This window comes from Habropoda laboriosa, unplaced genomic scaffold (genome assembly GCF_001263275.1).
Source record: "Habropoda laboriosa isolate 0110345459 unplaced genomic scaffold, ASM126327v1 scaffold34, whole genome shotgun sequence".
In the NCBI taxonomy this organism is placed as follows: domain Eukaryota; kingdom Metazoa; phylum Arthropoda; class Insecta; order Hymenoptera; family Apidae; genus Habropoda; species Habropoda laboriosa.
The window spans coordinates 323,733-338,259 of record NW_017100142.1 but is presented as its reverse complement, the minus strand read 5'-3'; the positions used below and the strand labels follow the sequence as shown (position 1 = coordinate 338,259).

Genomic DNA, 14,527 nt, shown 5'->3' with positions numbered 1-14,527 from the left:
ATTACGGTTTGTGGACGGTGTGCTTGTTTGTTTCGCCGGGGAAATCATTTCGAACTGGGTGATCGTGGGAATTATGTTTTTCTTTTACGAGTCTATTTTTCTTTTCAAACCGGACAACCGGTCGTTATCGGGGAGGGCCGATAACGAGTGGCTAGATTCGGAGAAATGTCGCAGTTCTATCGGACCGCGTGGAAAACACAATGGCCGGAGCGTGTGTCGCAATCGGTATGTGGAAAATATCATCGGCGGAGTGAATGAACGCCTACGTGCATGCGGCACGTCGGTCGTGTGTCTTTCAATTTCATTTAATGAGAATAATTTATCAGCGTCTGCCGATGGTATTACTTAACCCGTGCTCTTTCGCAACCGTCGCGTTAATGAAAATCCCCGGGTACGTCTCTAAACAACTCCGCGCCTAATAGAATTGCCAACTTTTTACCGGTTCGTAAATCAGCGCTAACTGAATTTTATTACCTTGTAAATTCAACGCGAGGAAGAAAGATATAGAAAAGAACACGGGGCAACGTACCCCGACGACGAATGAAAAAAAAAAAGCAAACAAAGAAAAATCGAATTCCAAGCACACAGTGCGGCGCCTCTTCTGTTCGGGCAAGAAAAGCCGTGTAAACCGAGGAGGAGGAGGAGGAGGACACACGGTTTTGCCGAGAATTCTAATCCCTCGCGTGCTTTCCTCACCCACGCGCCTGCATTCTCGTACGACGACCACGACCAAGAGACGCGATTACGCTCTGTACGTGTGTACCGTTCGCCCGGGGAACGCGAGCGCGCGCGAGTATACCGACGCGATCGACCGCTCCGATATGATCCTGGCGCGCGAGTAAACGCTCTTTACTCGCGAGCGATAACATCGCGTTTATTGTACAACGTTGTCGCGCGGCGTACGGCCTAATAGAAATGACGCTTTCACTCGGAAGCGACACGATCTTTGCACGTTCCTTCCTTCTCTCGTTATCGTTTTTACCGTCGCTTTAGTCCTTCATTTGCCTTCTTACCGATGGATCGATTTCGTCCCGACGACAAAGAAACGACGATATTCCTCGATTAACACGAAGAACGTAACGATATCGCGATATTTCGGCTGTGAAATATTCCGAGATAAACTCCGATAAGAAGTCTCGCGGTGAGTGATGTTTATTAGAAAGCGATAAAAAAAAAAAGAAGAATTTTAAGGGTACGGTAAAGTATCGGCATGGTAGAGAGAATTTTCGTGACAGATTGACGATTATCGCTATTCCTGTTTGCATTTGATACCGCAACTCGTCATTCGATTGATCTCCGGGATTTAGTGGTTTGTTTTAAGCAACCGGAGATAGTCCGCTGAATTATCGAAGTGTTTACCATCTGCGGAGTTACTGCCGGTTTATGGTGGATAAATTTCTCGCTACTTTGCAGCCGGTTAAGTCAAATAAATAGCGGGCCGCGTGCCGCGGTACCAACCGGTAGCTCTGGGCTCGTGGAATATTAAATATAGAGCTTTGACACACATAGAATGTCGCCCGATCATTTCACGCGTGTTTTCCCTCGCGGCCTGCCCAGCCTCTCGTAAATAAATACGTGGCGCGTGGAGAACGCATTTTTTTCACTCGAATAGGGGGATCCATGCCAACTTGTGGAATTTATCTCGAGATTCTCCTGCCTTCGTACGGGCGAGACCGAGCAGCTCTGCTCGAGGGAACGAGGAGATCCTTGAAAGAAAAATAAAAAGAAGCCCTCGTGTCGCGATCTGTTTGTCGAACAGCTTATAGCCGTTCCGCTAAGTGATTCGCCACGAGCTGGCGTGTCAGAGCCTACGATAGGGCGTGCACGATATTTGCCAGAAATGTCAATGGCTACCCTTTCCACGAAACTCTCAAATTACACGCGCTGCAAACATCTAACGAGCTCGATCTGAGAAGGCTATATCTAGATACCATCTAATTACGAAGAAATTGTAAAAGTTGAAGCGTTTCTCGGAGTGGAGATACGATGGCGCCCCTTTCTCTCCGCGCGATAAATCAATTCGGGCGTTAAAGTCTCCGACGAGCAGGTTTCACAGACCTCTTATTGTCACCGTTACGTTCTTCTCGCTGCTTATTTCTTTCTCCTCGTTTTCGCAAACGGTAACGTGAATGAACGTGAATCAAAGCAGTCGGAACGACTGGTTAGCAGATGGCGTGTGTGCAATTAAGGGACAAGGACGACTCAATGAACGTTTTATCCGCGTATCCGGAAAAGCGAGGCGCATCCTGGCCGCAGCTGCAACTCCAGGAAACTGTTCGAGCGATGATGTCAGAGAGACGAATACGCGTCGGACGGTAAACGATCGTTTTTGGCGGGGAAGCGTTTGGTAGCTTCGCTATGGCCGACGAGAGGCGTTTTCAGTGAAACGTGCGACACCGGGAGAAGGCAGCCGTGACTAAGAAAGTTAAAGTATAAAGGTGATCTCACTGTGAGGCGCGTGGGTGACCGACATCTTGGTCCCACACGCGGCACCTGCGTGTCGTCGCGCGTAATAATCGTCCGGGCAATTATCGGCCAAGAATCACTCGCTGCGACGTTCCGTAATAATAGTCGAGCGTGAAATCGAGCGATTCTTCAAGGTTCCTCGTTAGAGCGATCGTTGAAGAGACGGTAAATGATGCCCGATTGGCTGAATACCAGACACAAAAGTCTGCGGTAATTAACAGGACAATTATCCAGTGTTCCTATGAAGACCTTCCGGAGTAAAACGGTAGCAAAATCGCGCCCGTCCGATTTTTCCTCAGAAGCAACCCTAAGGAGTTGGATTTTTCTTCGTAACATCGTAGCTTAATCAACGTCTCCCCCCATGATCCCCAAGCATGGTGTACGATCAAAGAAAAATTCCTGAGACGAGCGAGAGACGCGCCAACTTCAAAGAGGCGAGCACACCGCGTCCCGTATAAACCAAACATTTATCCACCACTGTAGAATCAACTGTCGATAACATTTTCTCGAAACTTAATCACGAATCTCGGCGACCTTGCGCGTCTGGAACGGGCGAAACTCTGAAAATAAATCAGGGCATCTCTCCTTTTTCTTTTTTCTCTCCCCTCCGTCGATTTCACGAAGATCGCGCGGTGTCAACGCTCGTTGGAGAAAAGGGGAGAAGGGAAGGGAAGGGAAAAGTTTCGATACAGAGGCTCGAGGTACTTAACCGTGAGGTGGTTCTGTGAAAAGGCCAGGGCCAGTGCCGGCATTGGCCGACCGAAAATAGGCTTTTATCGTGTTTTCGGAAGCGGCAACGGCCCCAGGAGGTGGGGGTGTCGGTAGTAAATCAGCGTTTAGTGCGTTTAAAAACGCGATAGGTGGCCCGATTTAAAATAGACGGTCCAACAGGCTTAGCGCGCGTACGCGGGCATGGAGCCGCGCGTAACACGTTATCTCGAACCCGCTTCGAAACGAAAGAAACGGGTATTACTGTGACTTTCTGCATTTCGTCATTCGATATTCCGACATGCAAATCGAGACACTGCGGTTGCGCCAATTCCAGACGACCCCACCGCATGTCACCGTACAATGCTCTTACTAAACGATCCTTTTTTCCATTCACAGTTTCGACATTCTTCAACTCGTCCTCGTGACACTTTCTTGCTTTCCTCGTGACCTCTTGTTTCGTGCTTTCTTTTTCACTCCTCGCTGTGCACCTCGCCGACGAGTCGATGTTACAAGACGAACTTTTCTTCGTATTATCGGAGAAACGGTGGTCGGAGCTGGTAAGACGGTTAAACTGGTGCACGAGACGAATTTGACATGGGAATTTAATCGTTCGCCGTGTTTCCCGCCAAAAATAACTAGACCTGCATACCTAACTGCTGTGCAAGCGAAACTTTCTCTCTCTCTCTCTCTCTCTCGCTCCTCGCGTGCCGCAATAATTCAAAATATTTCATAAAAATAGACACGCGCGAAGGGAGAATCGGCGCGATAAAGGTCTGTCGTCGACCCTAGGAAAGAAGGAAGGAAACGTGAACCGTTTCACTCAACGACGAGACGCTTATTCGATCCGGTGCCAGAAACGACGCCTGTAGATCCTGAAATCTGTCTAAAATTAACAATTAAAAGTAGGCTCGCTGTCGTAACGGTGTGCAAACCAACGACCTCCGTTGGTCCGGCGGAATGAAAGAAACATGGCGGGATGGACGTTAACGGTACGCGGATAATAACGCGTATAACTCTGGATGATACGCGAGCCGAGGAGATACCGTCTGGTTTTACCTTCCTCGTTAAGTATTCTCCTCGTCTCGTGTTCGGTGCTACGATTCTAACGAATCATTAGCCGCGACGAGATCACAGACTCCGTTCACACCGGCCTCGAGGATGTTTGCGACAACAGAGAACTTCGCAGCGGAGAGAGCTTCGAACGAATTGCTGCGAGGGGTAGACTTTTGGAGAAAGATTCACCCGGACACGCGCTTAGAGCTTTTCACTATGACGGAGTCACGAGTGAAGCAGAGCAACAGGTGTTGCTCCACTCCAAGTGGGATCGACGAGTAGTGCCACTGGCCTCTGGTGAACCAGGCCACGATCGAAATTAACCCTTTACACTAACTTTCACACAACTTTACAATCCACCGGAAACTTTCGTTTTCCAAACTTGCAAAGGGTCGATCCCTCACACAGCGTCCACAACGATCGTAATTCTAATTTACCTATGTCCCCATCACTCGCAGAACCAGCTACCCAAACCCAGCACCCACAATCTCACAAAACTGTCCCAATTCATCTGACCCAGTGCAGTATCTTCAAGCCACAGATGCAGAATTAAAGCCAACAGTTGTCCATGGAGGAGAATTCCACGCAACAGGTACACTGGTTCCAGGCCTCTAGCCACTTGCAATCGTCCCACACACTGACACGCGGTCGTATACGTTGCGCAACCGCGACGTCGCGACGCGGAGACGTCGTGGCTCGGGCAAAGATCGTGACTCGAGTGGACGGTGGTCGACAGGTGCGAAGAAAACGCGACGGTCGCGGTGAAAAGTCGGGAAGGAACTCGTGTTGTGCGGAGAGGTCGTACGTTGGCGCATATCGGCGAAGCACGTGCACACGCGGCGCGGTGCAAGCGAGCTAGCTAGCTCGCTCGAGAGTGACTCACGAAGCCGTGGTGAGGACGCGAGGACGCACACGCGGATCGGCGTCGGTGTGCCGGGAGCCTGCGTGACTCGAGTTTCGAGCAATTGCTGGCCCGATCGGACCAGCCAGGCTACTGGTTCTCCTCTCTCAGACAGGCTCTGTTGATTCTCTGCTCGATCGAAGAAAGACTTTAGAGATTAACCAAGTAAGCTACTTTCCAAGTGTACCAACGTGTTACTTGCAATGCTCTACCGTTCCGTTGGATTACAATCTATTTATGGTAAGAATCATTTGAATAGAAAAAGGTAGGATTTACGTGGAATTTCTTGGGAATAAATTGCTAGCTAGCGTGTTAATACAATTTCCGTAGGTAGCCTCGTGTTCCCCGTGGTCTATACATCTTTCTCAGATGGCACGCATAAAGTAGATCCTTAGTTAATGGTACCACGAGTAATCCGGTAGCAATCCAGTAGGAAATTTAAGAGGTCTCACGTGACCACCTTTTACCAATAAGCTGTACCCCGTCTGAGATTTCTGGCTCCTTAGCCACGTTCCTGCGTTCGACGTCCATCCGGGAAAAGAGAATGAGCGTAAATCTTCTTCCGAATTTTCTCTCCGTGCCGTGATTTCGAAGACTCGCTACCGGTACGCTTGTTCAACGAACGGCCGTGGGCAATTAGGAGAAGAGAGGCACACAACGAGGAAGGAAATTGTTGAGAAAGATAGATAGGTTCGCGGAATCGTCGTCGCTAATTTCCTAAATTGATTTTCGAGAAATCAAGTCGTAACTGTCAGCTGTCTATCGGGTCGGACAATCGTGGCTGGTGTTCGAAATAAACTCGGCTCGTTTCACGTGATCGGTAAACGAAAATAGAGGTAGCACTGTGCACACGTGTCCTCTGGCTGTGGACAGAGAACATCATCGCGAGAAAAAAGGAACGAGCGGGATGAAACCTTGATCTCTAACTAGGTAGAGGCACTGTAAAACTCGTGCACGTTTCGAATTAACGCGATCCATCAACTCAACGGTTAGAATCTATGCTAATCTCCTCGTTCCAGTGCTCGAGGGCTCACGCCTACACTTATGTGGACCCAGTCTAGACCGTATCAAGCTCGAAGCATGCTAAAGATTGCGCTGGATCTGGGGTATGCAAGGTCTGGTCTAGGTCTAACCGAGTGTACACGGTTGAGCAACGCGTTAGCCTACCTCCATTATAACGCAGTATCGCCGCCGGTGTTTGGAAAATAGTAAATCCGCAAGTACAGGCCGCGTGCTTAGCTCGTGGTAGTCTAGGTGCTAAGTCGGCGTAATTTACCACGCTTATCGTCCCTAGAATGCACACGGTGAATTAATGCCATACGAATGACGGACGTACAAGCTGGATTCCCCTAATTGAGAAAGCTATCCGTGGCTGCTTCCGCTGTAGTTTGCCAACTGATAAACCTATAAATACGAGCATGTGCTTGTAAAGAGAAAGAGAGAAGGTTGTCTTCGATAAACAGCCGCGTGCTAGCTTATTCGGTTGCGCGAACGTAAGCTGGTAAATCAGGCGGACCATATTTCGCATCGAGTGGCCGGCATACGGTCTCGTAAATCGATTCAAGTTTACGCTCACTGGCCACTGGCGACGCCTATGCAATCTCGCGTGTCGAAATACATTTTATTTCTTCGTTTACTTCGCCAACTTCGTACAAGTTATCTAACTTTCGTTTTTGCGTAGGTTCTAATTTTAATTGAATTTCCTGCTCTTATGCGTACATCTGGAAATTTACGTTCCTCCCATTCACAGAGATTTACGTAAACGGAATATTTCTGCTAGTGTCGTAAAGAAAAATGCATATTATCTTGGAAATAAAGTATTCGATTTAATTCTCGCACTGTCGAAAATACCCATCGTGACGTACACGTTCACCTTTATTGCGTAAATTATCGACGTTCATTGGCGTAGGTGCACGGCGCAAACTGAGGCGCGGTTGAGCGTGAACCACGATGGAAATGAATTCGTAACGACTCGAATTGCAGCCGGTAAAATTAAAGGCGAGACGAGGACGGGCCGATCTCTATTAGAGCCGCGCGACCGGCCGTCGCCGCGCAGCGTTTTATTGGATTTAAGTGAAAGCGGGACAACAACGGGTTAACCCTGCGTTTCGTAAGTTTAGAAACGTCCATCTATATGAACGCCTTGAATGCCGCGCCTTGAGGTCGACAATTAATAAATCAGAGGACATGCAACAAGTAAAAGCTGGGTCAATGGAAGGCAACGGCAAGATGGAGCTTCGCGAAGGTCCCTGGCTGATCGATAAGTCGCACCTTTCTTCGCCTTCGCCTTCGATTTAAACAGAAGCTTTTCAATGCGAACGACAATTGAATCGCATGCTTCGTGTGAAAGTTGCTTAAATTATCGTCCAACCGATACAATTCTCCCTTCGTTTATTTTAAGAGATACCTACAACATCTGTTACAGATGTCTATTCCGTCTACCATTCTCCGTATGAACGAAGACCCTAATCAAATCCATACCTCCAACAGATCCATCAGTAACGTCGATCGAGGGCCATGAATTAATTACCTAAATTTACCGCGAGCGGGTCTTCCTCCTCGTGGGCGCATGTCAACGATTTATTTTTGTACCTAGCCTATGGCCCACCATCGGAATAATTGTAACGCTATTCCCCAACCAGACGTTCAACCTTGTTTTTCCAAGCTTAACGAGCTTAATTCGTGACAGCTAGCGCTACCAGACAAAGAAGAAGAAGAAGAAGAAGAAGAAAACACCCACACACGTCCAACGTAGCAACGATCAATCAGTTCGGTTCTCTTCTAGGTTTCTCGCCAGAAGAGACGGACAAGCAGAATTTCCTCTGAAACCTTATTTACCATGGGTCCCTAAGGGATCTACGAGAGTTACCCACGTGAAGACCAACGAAATTGAACCGAAAAGCCGAGAGGTATAGGACGGAGAGGCGTAAAAACAGCTCGGAGCTGTTTTAGATTGGTTCAGGAGACGTAACCGAGGAATCTAAAGCTTGGTAAATATAAATGCAACGGGCCACGAGCTGTCCCACACCTTTCTCCCTGAGGCAAACGCGATGCTGGAAGGAGAGACGTGCCCCTATCCCGCAGTCCAGGCCAATTAATTCGTTATTACCGCATTGCTGGCCCGTAAGTCACGGAGGGTAATTACCAACCGGTAATTTCACCGCTGCTCAGTTACGCTTCGGATAATGGACGCGGCGTGAAGCCTTTCGGCGAATACTTTCAACACGACCGGATCGATCGCGGATTCTTCGCCTCCTGTCTTCACATTTTCTACCGACTTTTCAACACACAGTCCGCCCGTTGTCGAGTGAAACAGGGACATTAGTTCCGTTCTCGTGTGAGCGATAGCACCGGCTAAGATTATAGTAATTAACACGGTCGAAACCGATAGAAGGTGTTTTTAATCTGTATGATAATTTCTCCAAGATAATCATATTTTAGCATGATAATACTTTGGCGAATTTAATTATTATTCGTGTCAAAACGTCGCTGGTTGAACTGATTACGAGAAGGTGCGAGAATAACGCGTCTCCTGTCCTTCGAGCTAATGGAACGGGATAATTATTCCGGGCGAGCAACCCGATATCCCGATTAGAGGTGGCCGCCGATCGATAGAATGCATTAGACGGTGGACGGCTAATTGAGAGGCGATGGGATTCATCGATCATTCGAGCGGATCGCGGACAGGCGTCAACAGACGTGGGAAAACCGAAGACTTTGACACCGAAGTGTGTCACCGTTACGAACACCATGTTCCGACGTAGACGAGCGACCTGCTTAAATGCCACCAGGCTTTACGGAAGCCCGTTTCCTTCCACTTTTTATCTCCGCGGAAATCGAGGCGCCTTTACCAGTGTAAATTCCAGCCTTTTCGTCCTAATACTTCACGCACTGCTAACAGATCGAGCCTGTATCTGTCGTTTTACATTATTCGAGATAGATTAGAAATCGTTTAGAAAAATTGATTAATCAGCAATGTGTTAATACGTGTATTCGCGTTGGAGAGGCTTTGAATCTTACCTCCACGTGTGTGGAGAGAACCCTGAGCACGAGTCTCCGCATTGCAGGCAAGGTTGGCCCTCTTCAACATCTGTGATAAGCACACCCTGTAATCAGACACGAGATTATATTCTCTGTAATAATTGTATAATTATATTATATTCTTCCAATATTTCGATTTACATAACGCTAAATTATGACGGACAGCGACATTTGATAAAAATACTCGTCCTCGTGATTAGGTCGCGTTAATTGCAAAACAGTGAAAGGTCCGGATGATCCTTGCAAATGTCAGTCCGCCTGGGGGCAAACATTCTATGAATCAACCGAATCGATGTTTCGATCAAACGAACGTCACGTCACGTCATCGATAGATATCGAACGAAAAATCGGGGGAAAAAGAGGGAAGGAAAGAAACGGAGAAGAAGATGGAGGAAAAATGCGTCATCCTTTCGCGTGTGCTCGTGACGCGCTCGTAATTACTGTGCGAAGCGGGACAAGGTCGAGTCTCTACCTTATAATTGGGAAATGCTTTAATTGCACCCGTAACACATTCAACCGAGTATCTCGAGTATCTACGCGACAAACCAATTCCACGTTTCGAGTTGAACGAAAAAGGTACGATAAGCTTCCTATTTAAGAGATTCTATTCAAGCTAGCTCTCCCACGTTTCTCGCGTTTAAGGAACGATCCCAGTGACATTTGGAAGCGGCTCGAAGCGTTGAAGAAGCGGAGATAAAGTGAAGCATCGAGGATGGAAAGCTCAGAGGCGCGTTGGATGCGTTCAAGAACCTTCCGGCCAAGCATATATGGTCGGTCCGCCCACGTGGAACAGGTCGCGGCACAGGCATCGCCAAATATCGAGTAGACGAGAGTGTACACAACCCATGGAAAATATGTACACCGATGTGGATGTCTCTAGCTGTCTATATATAGTAATCTTGAATAATGATCCCTCCGTCGAACGTTCCTCGTTTAATTAACATATTTTTCGTCCTGACTCACGAGTGAAAGGACCTGGCTATACCCAGCTTCTTTTTTTCTTCTCTCCTCTCCGCGGCCGCGACCGCGGCGCTCGCGCTACCAGCTGCAAAATCACCTGGAAACCGTTTCATTTACACGACTCGAACGTTGGAGAACGTACGCGTGGCAGACGTTTTATAATTTCATCGTCGAGCGCGTTTTCGTCGCCGTTGAATCATACGCGCAGAAAGGCCGGACGATTAGGTCAGCCTACGCTCTCCAACGATTTCAGGAATGCACGAAACAAGATTCCTCGTGGACGTTCGTACCAAGTGTACGTATGTCGTTGACTTCTGCCGGTCCGTTTATAGAACGGTTAACGCAGCTTTGCTAGTGGGTACCGCGATTAGATCGGCTTCTATCGTTAACGAACGACGACGATCGACGATTTACCACTCTGGACAAAGGCTGCGCTTCTTTTTCATTTTTTCTTTCTTTACCGCGAATAAGACGGCAGAGGAGAGAGAGAGAGAGAGAGATGTGTGTGTGTGATCAGTGGTTGAACGCGTACGTGTCCTACACGCCGCGCGCGACCATTCCATTTGTGGGCGGTTCGCTGACATTTCCATGACGTGTTGGCCAATAGACGGTGGAATTACGTAAGGACATTGAAAACTTGCGCTGAAGCCGGCTGGGATATTAACCCTCCCCTGAGCAAACGGATAATTCGCGTGAAAAAATGAAACGAAAGAATATGTCCAAGTGGTGCAATTTTCGCGAGAAACGATTTTATCTGACAAGTGACAGGTTAGGCAGGGGAAAGTACGCGTAAAAGATTAAATAGCCAAGAGTGAGAACGTAAGAGTGGATTAATTAGAGGATTAGCAGGCGCTGACAGATTAACCACTGTATATACACGTAGCTTTCACCCTGATCGATCTAGCGTTTCTGCGGCTTCGACACACGAGGCTAAAGAAGACGTTAACGTAGTTTCATTGAGGGTTGGATTGGAATTAAAGAGTTTCACTGGTCAACTAGAAATTTAATCAAAACTTTCTACATATTACTCGCTGATATATTATATATATGCATGCGTCTGATAAAGACACACCGATAATTAGTCTCATAATTACTTTCACTTATGCTCTATACATGCGCCGATGTTCAACGAGCTCCCACCAGATAACTGCACATATCTGTATATAATAGAGACACGTACGTGGACGTACTACAGCTACTAGTCGAACGAAATCGCGATACAAAAGCGTGGCAGCAGGAGCAAACCGCAGCTAACGACCGATCGGTAGCGAGCAAATCGCGCGAAACGCGCCAAGAAAAACGTTCACACCTTTTCTCAACGATCCACCAACACAGTCTCCGCGGTGTACTTTTATAACCAAGTCCATCGAAGAAGTAGCGTGTGTCGCCGCATGGAAAATCGATAAGAGAGAAAGAGAGAGATAGAGAGAGAGAGAGAGAGAGAGAGAAAAGCAGCGTTTAGTACAAGAATCATGCACAGCTCTCTCATCTTCTCCATCGATTTATGAATATCGCTTCCCGCTTCTGTACCATAAAGGATCGATCGAACGCGATTGACTCATGAAAATGCCATACCCCTTCGCGATAATTCCAGACTCTTCGAGAAGGTGTAGGAACGCCTCTTCCCGAACCTCTCTGTCTACGATCCACCACCTCCTCCTCCTTCTCCTCCTCTTCCTCCTCGCTGTCCTCTTCGTCCTCCGCCTCGTAACGTCTTCGTCTTCCCGTGTAAGCGTCCTGTACGGGACGTCGTCGACGTCTCCTCTCGCCCGGCGTCTCCGGACTCGATCGAATCCTGATGATCGTTGCTCCGTTTCTCTCGCGCGTAGACGTGTATCTACTCTCGAGATCTCTGGGGTGATCCACGGTGCCGAAATTCTGCGATTCCGCGTGGAAGGGAGTCGAGTACGTTGGACTTTCGAGCTTCGAAGAGCCACGTTTTTGAGAATCCTCGATCTCGTTTGTGAATCCTTCGTTGGAGGACTTTCTGTCGAGTAACTCCCGAATCTCCGTATCCGGAGACGGGTCTCTCTCGATCTCCGAACGACCATCGGGATTTGCACGGTATCTGCTGTTCTCTCGAAGGTATTTCACGGCGAAGAGCCGGTTGCTCTCGTGCCAGCACTTCGAATTGAATTCCCCACGGTCCTTCGACTCCTCTCGACACTCTGCCTCCTCCCGTTTCGGCGGTGTCAGTGGTCTCGAATGTCTGTTTGATCTTTTATCGATCGCCTCCTGATTCTTCCCTTTCAGAGAGGTTCGCCTCTTCGAGGACGAGTCTCTTTCCTTGAACGAGCTTTTTCTCTCGAAATCGTACTCCTGATCGTTCGTCGGACTGGTTCTAGCCTCGTCCTCTTCGTTTTGGAAGGACACGCTGCCGAATTCTACGTATCTTCCGTTCGGGGAATGTCTTCTTCGTGGCTCGTCAAAGTTTCGATAGGATACCTTGCTCGATTCGCTATCTTGAGGCTTATAGACGTCGTTGTGATCCTTGTAGGTGATCCCGCCGAATTCTACCGTTTTTTCCTTCAACGAATTCTTCCGTCCCAGCTCGACGGAGTGATCTTTGAAGCTGACTCTGCCTACGTCCGACCCTTGGTCCTTGTACGAGTGGATTCTGCTGGAATCGGCGTCGTGTTCTTTGAAGGTGATTCTGCTGACTCCATCGGTATGTCCTTTGAGCGAACGCTTCCTCTCCTCGTCGTCCTCGCGATTTCTCGACGAGATTCGACCGTAATCCGAGCTCTGCTCCTTGAACGAATTCTTCCTTGCCACGTCGTAGCCTTGCTTCTTGAACGAACTCTTCCTCGAAACGTGCTCTGGGTCTCTTCCCAAGTATTTCTTCTCCATATCCTGATTCGTCGAGGAATTCTTTCTGTACAGTTCGTTCTCTTGCTCCTTGAAGGACGTCTTTCTGCTCAGACTCGGCTCTCTGTCTTTCTTCTTCGAATCGCTAGACTTGAACGAACTCTTCCTCGCCACGTGCCGGTCGTGATCCTTGGACGAATCTTTTCTGCCTGAATCTGTGTCTGCGTCTTTCAACGGAACCTTTCTGATCGATTCTGGATCTTTTCGAGGTTCCACCAGAGCTCTCTCGTATCTCTGTATTCTCACGTCGAAGTCCTCTGGGTTTCCGTCGTAGACGTAGCTTCTTCTTTTCGGGCTGTCCTTTCTCCGAGGAACGTCGTCGTCGATTTCTCTGGATCGTCTGCGACTCTTGTCCACGATGTAAGTGTCGTTGAATTTTTCCGTTCTTCTGTCTACCGAACGACTTCTATTAGGTTCCTCCTGCTCGAACTTCTCAGGTTCTCGAAGCTTAGACCTGGCGGAGGATCTTGGTTCGTCTTCTCGATCGTCTTTCTGACTCCTGCCTCTGTCGCGATCGTTAACATCGCTGACCTGATCACCGCGACCATCTTCTCGAGTCTTGAATCGCTCGATCATCGCCCTGATTCTTCGATCAGGTGATCTGCCGTCCACGGCCAAGTGTTCGATCCCTCTCAGCAGCTGATCTCTTTCGTCGCTCTTTTGGTGATCTTCTTTATTATTCTCGTTCTTGGATCTGCTCGATTTCGAAGGAGTCTCCCAACTATCCTTCTTCCTTAATCTACGAGATCCAGCCTGTTCTCGATCGACAGAACCTGTTCTAGCTCGATCGTCTCGCGACAACGCCTCCTCGTGATCGTCGTAACGATCCTGTCTCACAGAATCACTCTTGGAACGTCCGTTCGTTAATCGAGGCTCCTCGAATCGATCGTCGTGCTTCCTGGATCTGAGGCCATCGTCCTGGACGATGTCCTTGATATCCCAGGCGCCAAAGTGTTCCTTGCTCCTTTTGTACAAGAAATCCGTGTCTTCGTTCGGATGGTCTCTATAATCGCGACCATTTTTGTTCACCTCGTCGTTCGTTTGCCTCGTCATACCGAAATGATACCGATTCGTGCCGTTCTTGCAAGATTTCAACGGTTGATCCTCCTGATCCTTCGAGTAGGAGGTCACCTTGGAGCCGCGTAGACGAGACATTTTCCTAACACCAGCTACCGAAATTCTTGTCCACTGTAACTCTGTAAATCGGTCTTTATCACGTTGAGAACTTTCCCAAAAAGCAGAAAGGATCCCTCGAGATCCCTCTCTATCACAAATTATATCACCGCGTCTCTTCGAAGAGAAATCACAGCTCGATCGTCGCACATATCAACGCGGCGAGTCCTGAAGAGGTGTAGATGATAGCCGGAGCCGCGAGTGACATCAGAGCCGGTCAAGGAACTCGACGCGACGCCTTCGATCGTTCGAGCTCGAAAAACGCCGAGACAGAGAGAAACTCGCGCCGCGGACACGTCGTCCTCATCGATATCCAGCGACGATAATACGCCAACGATCGGCGAATCTCCTCTC

At 48.5% G+C, this 14,527-nt stretch overlaps 1 protein-coding gene across 1 annotated transcript in view; it reads right to left on the bottom strand.

Moving 5' to 3' along the window:
* The window catches only part of LOC108572614 (four and a half LIM domains protein 2), a 65,780-nt gene that overhangs the window by 34,862 nt on the left and 16,391 nt on the right, over window positions 1–14,527 (bottom strand). The window contains exon 2 of the mRNA XM_017934880.1: window positions 9,152–9,237. Within this exon, the coding sequence (XP_017790369.1) occupies window positions 9,152–9,237 (86 nt within the window). The remainder of the gene's footprint in view (window positions 1–9,151; window positions 9,238–14,527) is intronic.